Source organism: Rhipicephalus sanguineus, chromosome 2 (genome assembly GCF_013339695.2).
Source record: "Rhipicephalus sanguineus isolate Rsan-2018 chromosome 2, BIME_Rsan_1.4, whole genome shotgun sequence".
In the NCBI taxonomy this organism is placed as follows: Eukaryota; Metazoa; Arthropoda; class Arachnida; order Ixodida; family Ixodidae; genus Rhipicephalus; species Rhipicephalus sanguineus.
The window spans coordinates 218,260,046-218,276,761 of NC_051177.1; the positions used below are offsets into that span (position 1 = coordinate 218,260,046).

Below are 16,716 nucleotides of genomic sequence, written 5' to 3' on the forward strand. Positions count from 1 at the left end.
AGAGGGTTTGTCTTTAGCAAGACGGCGCCGAGTCCGAACGAGCTTGCGTCTGCAGACACTGTAGCGACGTACGACGGGTGGTACATGGCCATGCCGCCGTCTGACATCGAGTTCCTTGATTTTCTCTACTGCTGCCCTTTGCTTATGCTGCCACGCCCAACTCGCTTACTTGCTCAGTAAGGCTCTGATGGCCGCTGTGACGTCCGAGATGTGTGGCAAGAATCTGGCACGATGATTCACCACTCCGAGCAGTCGCCCAACGCCGGTGACGTCCGTTGGAGCTTCTATTGCTTTGACTGTTTCGGCTTTGCCTACATCTGGCCGGATGACATCTGCTCAGACGACGACTCCGAGGAAGGAGACTTCTGATGCCCCGAAACGACACTTGTCCAGGTGCAAGGTGATGCCTGCTTTTGCAAGGCGAGATAGCACTTGGCCCAGTCTGGCGTCATGTTCCTGGCGGGTGTGTCCAAAAACCAGGATGTCATCTATCATATTAACGACTACTTCTTGGCCCACCAGGATTCTTGCTACCTGTTTTTAGAAGTACTCTGGCGTGGATGTGATGCAACAGGGAAGCCGGCAGAAGCATATTGGACGTGTGGGATGATGAACGTTGTTAGCTCTTGGGAACCTGCAGAGAGCTTCACCTGATGGAAGCTTGCCGTCGCGTCCAGCTTTGAAAAAACTGTTGCGTCGTCGAAAAGGCCAAGGACTTGCTCAACAGTTGGTAGGATAGTGGCGGTCCCGGAGGACGATCTTGCTTAGTTGAGCCAAGTTGCGCAGCCGCTAGGAACCATCGTCTTTCCGGACGACGACGACGACACCGGAGCACCACGGTGTCGGCTTGTCGACCATCGGAACCACGCCCGCGCTCCCCAATTTGTACACCACTTGGCGGCGAACGACCTCAAGCAGCGGGATGGCTATTCTGCGAGGGACGCTTTGCGAGAAAGGGACGGCGTCAGGTTTCAGTCGGATAATTTACTCGTCCTTGGGAATGCCCTAAACCTTCAAGAACTCGGCGTGCACCGTAGTTTTTGGAGTCTTGAGTTCGTCGAGAAAGCTCTTTACTTGGAGCGCTTGCAGTCCTAGAAGAGATAGAGTGAGAGACTGGATGAGGTAGATGCGCTGACAGCTTATTTTCCCTTGCCACCGAGGTCGTGCCAAATACGAGCCTAGCGCGTGTAGTGGCTGTCCTCCAGGGCCGGTGATCACACTGTCGACTTGGTCGAGCTTGGCAGGCAGCGTAGGGAATTCGCTTGGCACGGCGGATACTTCGGCTGCGTAGTCGAACTTGAATGCGCTGGGTAGTTGCCAACGGTGACGTCGACGAACTTGGTCGCGGAGAGCGTCCCGCCGGCGTGCGTGTGAATGGATCCGCGTTTGTTCTGCTTGTACTTCCTCGAGCGGCATACTTCGGCAAAGTGGCCATACTTTTTTTGAAAAATTGCAAGCGGAGTGTCGAGCCGGGCATTCCAAACGTTGATGAGGCGTGCGGCCAAAGAATTCACATGTGGGCGGCTCGCGTGAGCGCTCTGCTAGCGCATGCGGAGAACGAGGCTCAGCTCCCAAGCGACGACGAGCGGCGAACTTGTTAGCTTTTGTGGCGTCGAGGTTGAGCTCGCGGGAGTGCTCAGTGTGCTTCTGGGACAACGACTTTTTTTTCAGCGTCGCCAGATAGACGGGCCTGTGTCCATGCCTCTTTCAGTGCCAACTTCGCGCTTCACAGCTGGTCCGACTTCAGAGACGGGAGTCATGGAGGCCGACGTCGAACCGGTCGCGTAAGAGCCTTTCTTCGACAGCAGCTGGCGAATAGTTACAGCGCTTCACCATCCTGCACAGTTCCGCGTAGTACGTGTCGACGCTTTCGTCGGGTAATTGAACACGTCTGTGGAACCGCGACGACTCGTAAAGCTCGTTTGCCCGGTGCAAGCAGTGCTCAGTGAAGGGGCATAATGAGAGACGTGAGTTGGGCTAGTTGGTGCGTATTAACTGCAGACATGACTGAATAGCGCAATAAAAACCACATACAAGGTAGAGACGACAGACAGGACGGAGCGCAAACTTCAACTGAGCATTTATTGACAGAAAAACAGGAAACCAAAAGCTGCGCAGGAGGATGCGCAACATGCAAAAAATCACTCAAGCACGCCCCCCAAAAGTGAAGGGGGTGGCAACGACTTGGTGTGATGGAGCAGGTGGCGAAAAAAGTTCACCGCGATTACGATACTGCCTAATGCGGATTCTGACCGCTGCTGTTTAGGTGTTTCGATTTTGCGATAAGTTGGGGCGCGACTGCCTCGCTAAAGGTGGCGTCCCACCCGTCGGCACCTGCGCGCGGCAAGCAGCGGCACGCTGTCCACATTGCCGGCACGAAAGTCACGAGACAAGAGTGGACATGTCGAGGCACACGCAGCGCACGCGCCCGCCGGCTCGCTGCCGGCTCGCAATTTCTTCCTGAAAGACGGAGAGGGAACCAACGTTTATAAATACTTTTAAAGTATTTATAAACGTTGAGGAGAACAATATCTGGTTGCTATGACGACAGCCCGTGTGGGAAGGAAGAGGAGAAAAAGCAGGCGCTGATTGGTGGTGTGCTTGCACGGCAGCCGGCGGCAGCGGCGAAAAAAAAAATAGATGGGAGAAAAACTGACGCTCCGTGGGAGAACAGAGAAAAGTGGCGTCGAGAGAATGCCGCGCCGCCAGTGTGTTCGTACCTTAAAGGGACACTAAAGAGGAACAATGAATTGGTTTAGATTGATGAAGTGTGCTCGGAGAACTCTTGTGTAGTTTATTTAACCACCATAGGTTTATTATTAGAGGAGAAAACCAAGTTCAAAGTTTCATTTTTAAATTTCGCGCCGAACTTTGTAATTCGTGACGTAAAACATTTCAAAGAGCATTTAACGTATTTTGGCGCCACTGGCTCGACAAATTTCGACAAAATCGTTATGTCAAGTCTCTGGCCCTCTCAGACGACAATGTACTTCGATTTAACCGATTAGGAACTACGTAGGCTCAAGCAGGCGCCGTCAAACATATCTGACGTCACGGCAAATGGCGCGGGAATTACAAGGTGTCGTCGCCACCTGTATTTTCTTTTTGCGCGTTTTCTCGCTTATTAAGCGTCTTCGAGCAGAAAGCGTGGTGTTTTTGGCATCGTGGAAGACTACTTTACTAATGCGAGAAAAATCGTTTTGCTCTTTAGTGTCCCTTAAAGGGCCAACCGCATGCACGCGATTTTTGAGCGACGGCGACGAGCGACAGGATTTGCTCTCGCGGAGGGCCATCCGTCGCCGTCACTTGTCGCGTCGCAGCTTCCTGGGAAATTAGAAAAACTTGCTTGTCGCCCGGAAGTGAGCGTGACGATTTCAGGCAACATGGCAGCATCCCTGACCCTCGTCGGTTGCAATTCGCTCTTGATGCTTCTAATCGGTGCGCACTTCAATAAATGCAAGTTATAGCGTATCTTCTTTACGGCCCCATCTCACGCGGAGAGCGAGGCAGCAGCCGTGTTTTGTCGTTAATTTTGATAGACGGTTCGTTTTGATGTTTCGGTGGTAGCTTGCTGCAATGTCAACATCGCCGTCGTGTGAGGTATCCCTTCTCCTTGCGAGACGGCGGTGTGAGCCGCTGGGGCTTTCTTAAACGTTCCATGACAGGAAGAGGAAGCGTTGTCGAGATGCGCCTCGTGGGCTAACCCTAACATAACGCAGTTTGCAAAGTGCGACGTAGGTCGCGTAGGTAGCGCACGCTTTTGGGCGCCCCTTCGAGATCAAAGCAGATACTACTGTCGCGGTTAAACATGAGATTACGAGAAAAGAAAGTCACGAAACGCTTTTATGGTTTCCTTACCCCCACACAAGACGATAATAAATTTGGGATGTTGTCATTTATCTACTTTGTAATTATTTTCGCAATTTACCTGCGTGCACGGAATATTTTTCAATCGAGCAACAGTGACACTTTGTCGCGAACTTGGAGGTGCTCCCGTCGCGACGCGACAGCGCGACTATGGTGGCTAGAGGGAGAGGTGTCAGCATCGGCCGGGTTGCGCCGTGCAAGCCGGTGCGGCACATTTTCGTGACGCCGACAGGTGGCGCGCTCGTCGTCTCCGAGATTCGAGGAGGAGAAAATGGAGAACATGATGGCTGTCCAGAATGGGCTCATGACGAGAATCTCGGAGCTGGAGAATGCGTTGGCGACAGAGCGAGAAAAGACGAAGGCCATGGGAGAAAGGCTCCGGTCAGCCGAGGAGGGCCTATCGAAGGTCGTCAAAGGGAACAAAGAAGACGCAGGTGACGGTGGAAGGATTAGGGCGACGACCCCCCGTGCCGGAGAGGCGAAGGGAACAGCAGGCATGGCAAATGCAGGTGCAGTGGTCACAGGGCCCACCTTCCGAGAAGTAGTTTTGAGGGAGGGAGGGGACAAAGCCGCAGCCGTGACTCACGCTAGTCACCCAGACAGCAGCCAGATGCAGGATACAGAAGGAACGTCTGAGCGGGTCATTATTGCCGGTGACTCAAATTTAGCCCGATGCGCAGAGGCAATCAAAGAAAGGGTGAAAGGAGATAAGAGGGTCTCGATAGGGACATTCCCAGGACATACGCTGGGGACAGTCATGAGGCAAGCGAGTGAAGAACTCGCAGCTAAAGCTAACAGACGTAACCTCGTGGTAATTGCGGCAGGGCTAAATGACATGTTGAATGAAGATTCGTCAGGACTAGCGACGACCTTGGTGAAAGGGGTCGATAACATGCGCAAAGTGTCCACCCAGGCGCAAATTGTAGTATGCACAATACCAGAAGTACCAGTGCCCAATATCAACTTGCAAAGAGCGGTTGTCGACGCAAACAAAGAGGTATGGCGAATTAGTCGAGAGAAGGGTATCGAGGTAGTGGATATAAACAGGGAGGTGCACAGGTGGGGCGGTTTCCAAAGAGACAGAATTCACTTCGATAAGAGGCTTGGTCATGAGGTGGGCTGGCGGCTGGCAGGACGCGCAGTAGCTTTTTTGGGGGGCACGCGGGCCCTTCAGAGTCCGGGGTAGCTAGTAACAGGGAAAACAACCAGGACTCTTTGACAGGTAGTATTGGGAAAAACCAGAAAAAATGTAAAAGAAAAAGGGATAAGGCGCGTGTTGCAATTAGTTACATAAACATGCAGGGTGGCAGAAAAAAGGCAAAATGGTTAGAGATTGAGGACCAGTTAAACAAAGAACAGATAGGCGTTTATGCGGTTACAGAAACACACCTTAGAGACTTGGAAGAGCCACCACATATTGAAAATTATCTTTGGGAAGGGTGCAACAGGATCATATCAGAAAGGAAAGGTGGGGGTGTAGGAATGCTAATTCACCGCGGCGCCAAATGGGTTAGAGTGAAACAGACGTGTTCAGAGCACCTCTGGGTTTTGGGCACAGTAGGTAGAAAGAAAACGTGGCTAGGGGTTGCCTACTTGTGGACGGGAAATAACTGCAGAGAAAAGAATCAGGAGATAGTGGATTGCATGAGTGAGGATATTAAGGAATTTGGTAATGGGGCCGAAATCATCCTTCTAGGGGACATGAATGCCCACATACACGACCTTGACGGATATTCAGACACCAATGGGAAGTTCTTACTAGATCTCTGCGAGCAACATAGTTTGGAGATAGTTAACACGGGGCCTAAATGTGACGGCCAGACCACGTGGGAAGTCGGAAACAAACAGTCAAGTATTGATTATTGTCTCATGTCTGAAGGAATTTATCACAAACTGAGAGAAATGAGAATAGACGAGGAAGGGATTAAAAGCTTGGGTAGTGATCATAAACGAATAACATTACAAATGGGATATAAAACTGGAAATGAGAGCATAGAATCAAAGTCTGGCACCTCGTATTTAAATGACAAACAAATAATAAATGTAGCCATAAGAGTCGAGGAAGAAGTAGGCAAAATACCAGGCAAGGACTGGGAGTACAGTGAGCTATTAGATCTAATGACGAAAGATATAGGGAGAGAGAAGAAAACTATTTGCTGGAAAGGAAAGAGGAAGCCAAAAAGTTGGTGGAACAAGGAAATCCGGGAAGCGATCGAGAAGCGGCGTGAAGCATCACGGAATCATAGAAGGGCAAAAAAGGACAGGCGACTGCAGGACGAAGTCAACGAAATATGGGAAATATATCTAGAGAAAAAATCCATTGTACAGAAATTGGTCGAGGCAAAAATTAAAGGCGAAAGTGAACGCTGGGTGACAGAGATTCACGAAAAAAAGGAGGCCGCACCTAGGATATTTTGGAGCCACATAAAGGCGCTTGGCAGGAAGTCTGTCACAACGCAACAACATATTCTCGATGAAGGAGGAAATCAATTGGAAGGGTACGAAGCGCTAGGTTGCATTCGAAAGGTAACAGCCGATTCGTTTAAAAAGAGCGTCCAGGGGATTTCCCCGGTGAGTAAAAGTGTGGCGGAGAGAGCAACCGAGGAAGAGCTAGTGCTGGAGAATTTCAATGGGAAAAAGGCTGAAGGAAAAATTCCAAAGCGCACTGCCGCGGGTTTAGATGGGATTCCCGTTAGCCTCATTAACGAACTAGGAAATAGCACTAAAGAAGCACTGCTGAAAGCTGTAGAAAAATGCTTAATGGACAGGCAAATACCGGATAGTTGGCGAAAAGGTAGAATGAACTTAATCTATAAAGGCAAGGGAGAAAAGGATAACATTCGCTCGTATAGACCACTAACCATTACATCGGTAGTATACAGGTTGGCGATGCAAGCAGTAAAAATGAAAATAGAAAAATGGGCAGAACACAACGATATTTTGGGACAACTCCAGAATGGATTTCGAGTCGACAGGCGGTTAGACGATAACCTGTTTGTTCTCACTCAGTGTATAGAAATATCTAAAATAGAAAATAGGCCCTTGTACATGGCTTTTCTAGACATCACTGGGGCGTACGACAACGTTAATCAGGAAATTTTGTGGGGTATATTGAAAGGAATGGGCATAGGCGACGACTGTATACAGCTTTTGAGGGAGATATACCGAGAAAATACAGTTTGCATAGAATGGGAAGGAATGAGTAGCAAAGAGAACGTTGAGATTAGCAAGGGCCCTGTCCTTTGTCCCCGCTGTTATTCATGCTGTACATGGTGAATATGGAAAAAGCGCTAGAAGGTAGCAACTTTGGTTTTAATCTGTCACACAAACAGGGCGGCGTGATGATTGAGCAGAAGCTTCCAGGATTATTTTATGCTGACGATATTGTCTTATTTGCTGACAGTCGAGAGGATATACAGCAGCTGGCGGATATATGCGGAAGGGAAGGGGAAGCTCTAGGACTAGGATTTAGTGTAAAAAAATGTGGATTGATGGTATTCAATGACCCTTGTGATCAGGCGGTGTCAATACAGGGCCAAGAAATACCGAGGGTGAGCGAATACAAGTACCTCGGAGTATGGATAAATGAGGGTGACAGGTACATGGAGGTACAGGAAAAAGCCTCAGCAGCAAAAGGAAAGAGGAATGCTGCAATAATGAAGCACAGAGCATTGTGGGGATACAATAGGTACGAGGTGCTTCGAGGTCTGTGGAAAGGTGTAATGGTTCCGGGGCTTACTTTTGGGAACTCAGTGGTCTGCATGAGGGCAGAGGTGCAATCGGGAATGGATATAAATCAAAGGACTGTGGGACGCCTCGCGTTGGGTGCTCACGGGAAGACGACAAATGAGGCTGTAAAGGGCGATATGGGATGGGCAGGTTTTGAGGCGAGGGAGGCTCAGAGCAAAATAAGGTTCGAAGAAAGGCTAAGGAATATGAAGGAGAGTAGATGGGCAGAGAAGGTGTTCCGTTATTTGTATAGGAAGAGCGTGGACACACAGTGGAGAAAAAGAACTAGGAGGCTCACTAGTAAATATACGGCTGCTAGTGTAAGCAGTATGTCAACAAAGAGCGTTAAGCGAAAAGTCAGAGAGGCGGAGAGGATTTACTGGATGGCAGCTATGGAGAAAAAACCGGCTTTGAGTAACTACCGAAAGGGCAAAAATGAAATAAGGAGGGAGGCATTTTACGACAATTCAATGGGAAGCGCTTTACTGTTTGAAGCGAGATCGGGTTGCCTTAGACATCCACCCAGGTGTACGTTCTGGCACGAGCCTACATGACGCCTTGGGTTTTAGAGACAATGGAAAGCTGAACACACCCGCGATTGAAATAAGTAAGAGACGGTTAGAGTATTGCTGGCAGAAAACTAGAGAGAAAGGACAAAAATAAATAATGGAAAAAAAATAAGGACATTCTGCCATAAAGGGCACAGAACGGAGCTGAAAACTTAACGTTTTTTTTTTTCTTCTGGAGTAAAATAGTTTTAATTGAAGTGAAGACGCTGGGCCGGCGCTGAAGGGAGGAAGAGTAAAGGTTTTTTTTTTTTTTCGAGCCTGGTGGCACATTTGCCGCCGCCCCGTTGTGAAGGGGACGCTCATAGCATCCATCCATCCAGATGCCTAGAGCGAGGCCTGGCGAAGTGGTCTCGTGTATTCTCTCCGGCAAAACGCGTGTTATGTCACCTGTTGCTTCGCCTTCTCGGCTTTTTTGTGCGCGTATTGGTGCCTGATGGCAAAAGGCGTTGCCGTAGCCACCTGCGCTTCGCGGGAAACCTGAATTTCCTAGTCAGCGAACGCGTCTATGGCACGCTGTCGACTACAGCGAGAAACGCATGTCGCGTTTTTCGCGACCGAGAAACGTACGTATGTCGTGGTTTTTGCGAGCGAGAAAAGCATGTCACATTTTTCGCGACCGATAAACGTTTGCCGCGTTGTTCGCGAGCGAGAAACGCATGTCGCGTTTTCTCGCGAGCGAAAAAGACAATTGTGCGGCGAACGCCGGTGTTGCTGACGGTCTCGTCAGCACACAAAACATCTTCTGTCGTGAAGTTGTGTCGTCCCGTCGATAGATTATCCGCTGCCGTCACCGGACCAGCGGACGCGTGCCTTGGTTACTTTATGTGGTCGACCGAGCCTCGCAAGAAAACCGAAAAGCGTCCGCTACATCGCGCCGACGGCTCACCTGCGAGTTTGTTGTTTTCATGTGCTGACGCTACGTGATGGCAAAACAACACGTCGCTGCGTCGCAACGGCGCTGCGTACATTTCCAAGAAGTTGCCAGCGAAACGGGGTGACCACCCGTTGCGTAAGCCGAGGTGCAGTGTTTTTTAATCGTTATACTCCACACAAAGCTTCAGCAGTACGAAGCAATTACCAAAGCTCTTCTTGGGCCAGGTTCAATGATATGTTTGCCTAATCTCGAAAACTATTTTGTTATATGGCTAGTGTGCACCGTAAGAAGTCGTGGACGGAAAACGCGCCTCGCGTCCGTACCAAACACCTCCGCGAACCTAAGCCAGCGCGCGGATGAAATCTCGGAGCCGACAGACGCGCCCGAGGACGCGCCCATGTGGCGGCGCTGCTGTCGGCACCGAGATGCCTCTCGCGCCGTCGCATCGTCATGAAAAAATGCTTCGTCTCCGGCGCGCCGTTGCTGACACCTCCCCCTCTAGCCACCATAGCGCGACGGAGCCCGTTTGTCGCTGTCGCTCGTCGCCGTCGCTCGAAAGTCACCTGCATGCGGTTGGGCCTTTAACCGTGAGACCGCGGAAGGCAACGCGTGGGCGCGTTCCACAACAGCCGTCGCAGACAGGCCTCTGTTCAGGCAGCGCTTTATGTCTACATATGGTATCGGTGGACGCCATCTGCAGATCTTAGCAATGACGTCATCGGCGACCGCACGACGACGCGCACTGTGGCCACCTCGGAACCTGTCGCTTCGCAACTGTCGTTCCCTAGTCAATGATTAGTTACGTGTGTACAGAAATCATAACCGGTTTTTGCCGCACGTGTGCTCCTTCGTTAATAATTAGTGGACCAGTACAGTGAGTAGCAGGATTTGCCCAATTTCTGTGGAACCTACGCGCTATACACTCCGTTCGGGACCTATAGAGGGCGCCTTGAAAGACGCACGCAGCGCCACTTGCGGTGCGGCGAGCATGCAACGGTGAGAGCCTTAGCAGACAACAGTGCCTCATTGCTTTGACAGCTATGGCGGCGCAAGCGCCCGTGGCTGGCGCGTTAGTGCTTCAGCTGGATTTAAAGATATCGTAGTGGGAACGTTCTTCCGCGATGCCACCATTAAAAAAAAAGGGGAAAACCTGCACGAGAGCGGCCACGTTTTTGACGCAGAGTGAACGCTTTGCTACGGCGTCGTCAGTACACTGACGGCTAAATGCGTGCGTCAGGCGTGCGTCACACAAGAGGCTTTCTCCATAGCTATCGAGATAAACTGTCATTCTTTCATGCTTAGAATATTATTGGTGAATGCCCACTACCCCATGTACTTGCAGAAGGCTCAGAACATTTAGAATTATCGGCGGCTCCACGGTCACTCGCCGTAGAAACTTCGGCGAGTGGCCGGGCGGCGTGGTTATTTGTGGGTGGCTTCGTGTCATGTCGAATTCGCAGCCAGCGAGTATTTGGCTTGAAATTGTCGCGCGTAGCAACGACCTTATTGCAGCATTATCATCGCTCATCATCGTCGTGTCTACCTCGCCGCTCGCGCGGCTCATGTCAAGAGCTTTAGGGGCGGGCGAGAAATAAACGTGTTACGATCGGCCCCGTGCTTCGTCTTTCGCTTCAAGTGATGTGGTGCCGACGACGGCACGGTCACTTCGGTCACCATCAGTCTTCCTCATTCGCTACAACCTCTTTCGTTTTTTATGCTTCTTTCCGAAACAAGCATTGCACTTCCGTCGCAACAGCTTTCGCAGAAAACTGCAACGATGGTCAGATCTAAGATGAAAATAAACAGCCTCAATTGTAGTTCCGTGTGCACATTGGTCTACATGCTGCACACTTTGTTCGTTTCATCAATGCCTAATGATTACAGGGTCAGCTATTTACTACAAGTATCAACCACTTAAAGTGCTTGCGCACTTGGCACTCTCGTCTGCGCGAGCTCACTACGCTTTTATAATATGCACTAACGCTGGTGTAACCCGAGCTACGCTCTAAGGCAGAGGTGCCTCCCGAACAGTATAATAGATGGCGCTGTCCCATAGCGATAGAAAAAAAAATACAAATCTAATGTTCATGAGACTGCTCTAAAAGCGGAGCCAACACTGGAATCAGAGTAGTTAATCTGATATGACGCCTGTATCGTAGGAGTACATATGCAGCGTTTATTGCTTTCTTGTAAAATGAGATAGCCAGCACCAAAACCACAATTGACGTTGCACCGACATTACGCATGTATAAGATGTTTTTCGAAAGCATTATGTAGACCTGGCGTGGCTCTGAGGTAGAATACCTGATTACCACGCAGAATGCTTGGGTTCAATTCCTGCTGAGATCCCAAATCTTATTCTTTCCATTCGGTGGGGTCAACGCTGCCGATGTCGGTTTTTCTTAACGCTCTCGCATTTAAATTATCAATGTCTGTTCTCGCCGTTCCTGGGTAGATATAAACTGTCAATCACCTATGGCGCATACCCGTACACCGAGGCCCGTGGTAAATAGGTATGTGCCACACGTGTCTAGAGGAAAGTGTTTGACGACGTACGCGACAGGATTTTCGCGTTATACATGTCATAATCCGACAGTCATATTCGTCAAATCCTCTTACCCTCCCATGCCAGTTTTGGTCTACACCAAGTTTAGGATGCGACCACGAGAGCACCCAGACATAGTTGGCTAGATAGATAGATACATACGTAGATAGAAACGCTCAAAGTGCCAAAGGTTCGCGTTTAAAAAGCCAAAATTTAAACGCACCCGTTTTCCCCCATCCATCGCTGTCGAAGAACTCGATGGTCTCTTCGGAATGCTTGTAGTACCCAAGCATGACTGTTGGACCGCGGAACCAGATCTCGCCAGTTTGGTTGGCACCGAGTTTCTCGTAGAACACGGGATCCACGACCTGTGAAAACCAAATACTGCAGTGTCAGTTATGAATTCCAAGTACTGTTTGAGTGCTAAAGATATATTCTCCAAAGTGGAACTGGCAATACTCCATTTCATCCGCGTATGCTATGCCCCTGTACGCTCGTACAGTGCCAACAGATATGACAGACCTTATTCTATGGTGACACATTGCTGATAAGAATTGCTTGCAATGCATCACATAAAAAAGTCACAGTTTCGCCGCAAGGGCGAAGCAATGAATGCGATAGCAAGAAACTAATGCTCTACGAAGTGAGGCTCGCCAATGGATACTCTTAGTTTGAACAGCGCTCCTGTTGCAAAGGCGGCCGAAGCAGCGAAGGAAACTAGCGTGCTTCAAGTGTCGAGCTGTGACACTTGATAGTTCGCGCTCATCTTCTGTTTGTTCGTTTAGCGGCGTCTCTTGAGCTCGAGTGACTTTCGTACGCTCCGTAACATGAGCGCCGACATCACGGTGAAAGGTTGAAACGTCCCTCTTCCCTTCACCACGCGCAAACCGCGCGAGCAGACAGCGGAAGGGCAAGGTTCTGCCTGCGCAAATATATGAAGAAGCGAGCGAGCTCGCCGACGACTTTTAAGTGCGCCCGTCGCGCTCCTAGCGCCATCTCGCTGGTAATGAAGAAACGCCTATAAGCGCCGGCCGTCTCTGAGTCCGTCCAGCGGTGAAGGGTGTGTGTATAACGCTCGCCGTTAGCTACGCGGAGGATCTGCGTTTCGTGGCGCAGTGGTTAGCGCCACTCGCTGCGGAACAGGAGGTCCCTGGTTCGATTCCGCGCTTCGGAAGCATTTTTCTGAATTATTTTTCTTTAGGGCTTTTATATATGTAGCGAAGCGTTGGAAGCCTGTAATGGGTCGCCCTCTCGAGCGCTTACTAGTGGGTCGTCCTCTTCTGCTCTTCTGGGACAGCACGCTCCTCGCGCTCAGAGTCGGCACCCCGCCTTGACTGTCGCAGTCGTTTATCGTCGCCGAGTGCCCGCTAATAAACGTCTTTATAATTTGGTGGAGGGTGCTGGGCTTCACAACAACTTCGGCCCTCATTCGATGCCCCTGGCTCTTCGATCCCGTACCCTGCCGCCTACGATGCCTCAAGACGCCTCCCAGCAAACGACCCCGCCTACACCGACCTCCTGCCCAGGTGTGCCTCGTATCCGCGACCCTCCGGTCTTCACTGGCGCAGATGGCACCGACGTGGAGGACTGGCTCGCGATTTACGAGCGCGTGAGTGTCCCGAATAAATGGGACGAGGCAGGAAAGCTGACTAACCTCGTTTTCTACGTCGCGGGTGTGGCGGGCTTGTGGTACAACAACCACGCATCAGATTTTACAACGTGGTCCGACTTCAAGACCGCCATTATCAATGTGTTTGGCCGCCCTGCCGTTCGTAAGCTGCAGGCCGAACAGCGCTTACGTGAACGCGCTCAGCAGGCCGGTGAATCATTCACCAGTTACATTGAAGACGTCCTCTATTTCTGTAAGAAAGCCGACGCCACCATGTCCGAATCAGACAAGATCCGGCACATCATGAAAGGCATCGACGACGACGCCTTCACCATGCTGCTCGCCAAGAACCCCAGCACAGTGGCTGAGGTCATAACGCTCTGCCAAAGCTATGAGGAGCTGCGCCGGCAGCGATCGATGACCCGTCGCTCTCCATCCCGCGACGCCGAGCTCGCTGGCTTGTCGACCATATCCGACCACTCCGCGTTGCTCGCAGAGATGAAGACATTCGTGCGCGAGGAAATCGCGCGCCAATTCTCTCTGCTGGACTTTGCTCGCCCGCAGTACGTCCAACAGCCGTCGACCACCCTTCTGCCTCCGCTCCGTCGAGCAATTGAGCAAGAAATCGCAGAGGTCATGCCCGAGTACCACCAGCACCATACGGCTCCTGCACCCTTGAGTTACGCCCAAGTGGTCGCAAGAACGCCCCCAGCAATCCCTACGGCTGCCCCACACATTTACGCCGAAGCCTCCGCTCGACCTCATTCTTTCGAAGCGGATGTGCCGGTAACCTGCGCCGACGTCACGCACAGGCCACAACTGCAACCCACCGTCCAGTCCTATCAGTTGCCGCCCCGTCAATCCCGTCCTGCACCATGGGCGGGCCCTGCCCCAGCAAACCGATGGCGCACACCTGACAACCGCCCCATTTGCTTCGCATGCGGTTACGCCGGCCACGTGGCGCGGTATTGCAATCGCGTGCAGCCGCCTAGAGTCGCGTCGCCTGCCACCAGCCCGGCGAACCGCCCATATTACGACCCACCTACGCCACTGTCGCCGACGTCTCGCCCCGCTCCATCTACCCGCCGTTCCCCGTCACCACGACGCCGCTCGCTGTCACCGATGCGGCCACGTCTGGTCCCACGAGACCAGGAAAACTAGTCGTCGCAGTCCACGAGGCAAGGGCTGCGATGCTGTCGAACTGCGAAAGCCCTCAGCGAAGCCCATCGAACGTGATAGACGTGTTTGTGGACGGTGTTCGTGCATCTGCCCTCATCGACACTGGAGCCGCCGTATCCGTTATGGACGCAAAGCTCAGCCGAATACTGCGAAAAGTGACGACGCCACTTTCCGGGCTCTCCCTGCGTACAGCCAGCGCCCAAAGCATTCACCCTACAGCGGTATGCACAGCCCGCGTCATGATTAAGGACGCTATGTACGCCGTCGAATTGATCATAATTCCTGCATGCTCTCACGACGTCATCCTCGGATGGGATTTTCTCTCCCGCCACGACGCCGTAATTCATTGCGCACCCGCCGAAATAGAGCTCTCACCATTCTCTAATTTGACGCCGGCAGACAGTCCATCGGCTGCGAGCAAGATACTCGTCAAGGACGACATAAAAGTGCCTGCAAACTCGTCAACGGCGGTGTCAGCTTACTGCGCCAGCCTATCCGACACCGTTGCACTCCTCTCGCCATATGACCGTGTTTGCACGAGGAAAGGCTTGCTGGTGCCTTTCGCGACCGTTCAAGTCACCCAGGGCAGCACCTCTATTTATGTAATCAACCCCTCCCCGTACAGTGTTACGTTGGTGCGAGGGGAATGTCTGGGCAGCGTAGAACCCCTCGAAGACGCACAAGTTATGGACGAGCCCGATGATTCGCACGGCCGAAGTTCGAGCACGCTCAGTGCTGTTTCGACGTCTGGTTCATCACACGCTGACGTATTTGGTTCCTCCATAGCTGACAACCTTACGCAGGTCCAGCGCTCCCAGCTTTTGGACCTGTTGGAAGAATTTCGCCCTTCTTTCGATGTCGCTCAAACTTCTCTCGGCCGCACGTCGGCCGTTACGCATGGCATCGACACTGGCGACCACCTGCCACTGCGGCAACGTCCATATCGCGTATCTCCCGCCGAACGCCGTGTAATCACCGAGCAAGTCGACGACATGCTTCGACGTGATGTCATTCGACCCTCTAACAGCCCCTGGGCGTCTCCTGTCGTTCTTGTTGCGAAGAAGGACGGTTCTGTGCGGTTCTGTGTGGACTACAGACGACTCAACAAGATCACTCGTAAGGACGTGTATCCACTGCCGCGAATAGACGACGCGATTGACAGCTTGCAAGGCGCCGAATTCTTTTCATCTCTCGATTTGCGCTCAGGGTACTGGCAAGTACCTATGGCTGATGACGCTCGACCGAAGACCGCCTTTGTCACGCCCGACGGCCTGTACGAATTTAACGTCATGCCGTTTGGGCTGTGTAATGCGCCCGCCACCTTTGAGCGCATGATGGATACCGTTCTGCGCAACCTGAAATGGCACACGTGCTTGTGCTACCTCGACGACGTCGTCGTGCTTGCTCCGGACTTCTCCACGCATCTTCAACGCCTACGGCATGTTTTGACGCGTTTGAGCGACGCCGGTCTGCAACTGAATCTAAAGAAGTGCCGGTTTGCAGCACGGCAGCTGACAATCCTCGGCTACGTCGTGTCCAAGGACGGAATTCTTCCTGATCCCGCCAAGCTTCGGGCCGTGACTGAGTTCCCCAAACCTACGTCCGTCAAAGAACTGCGCAGTTTCGTAGGATTGTGTTCCTACTTTCGGCGCTTCATTCGAAATTTCGCGACTATCATATCGCCACTGACGAAGCTTCTCGGAAGTAACGGGCCCCTCCATTCGTGGTCGTCGGAGTGCGACGACGCTTTCGCAAAGCTCCGTCGTTTGTTGACGTCGCCTCCCATACTACGCCACTACGACCCTGCGGCCCCTACAGAGGTACACACAGACGCTAGCGGTGTTGGCCTTGGCGCTGTCCTTGCGCAGCGCAAACCAGGGTTCCCTGAATATGTCGTGGCATATGCAAGTCGTACGCTTACTAAAGCCGAGACCAATTACACCGTCACCGAAAAGGAATGCCTGGCGATCATCTGGGCCCTTGCGAAATTCCGACCTTATTTGTATGGTCGCCCATTTGATGTCATCACCGACCATCATGCACTATGCTGGTTGTCGTCATTGAAGGATCCCTCAGGCCGCCTCGCCCGCTGGGCACTTCGCCTACAGGACTACGATATCCGCGTGCTGTACCGCAACGGACGCCAGCATGCTGACGCCGACGCACTCTCGCGCTCCCCGTTGCCTGACGACAATGCTTCCAGCTCAGTGTCTCACAATGCCGTTTCGTCTATCGACATTCAAACCATCGCCACTGAACAGCGCAAGGATCACTGGATTGCCTCACTGATAGCCTTGCTGAGTGATCCATCGGCGACACCATCCACTCGCGCATTGCGTCGTCA

The 16,716-nt window shown here is 51.9% G+C and overlaps 1 protein-coding gene across 1 annotated transcript in view; it reads right to left on the reverse strand.

The window, feature by feature from the left end:
• LOC119382233 (uncharacterized) overlaps positions 1-16,716 on the reverse strand; it is a 286,762-nt gene that overhangs the window by 18,837 nt on the left and 251,209 nt on the right. Inside the window, exon 5 of the mRNA XM_049412767.1 lies at positions 11,808-11,952. Coding sequence (XP_049268724.1) covers positions 11,808-11,952 — 145 coding nt within the window. The remainder of the gene's footprint in view (positions 1-11,807; positions 11,953-16,716) is intronic.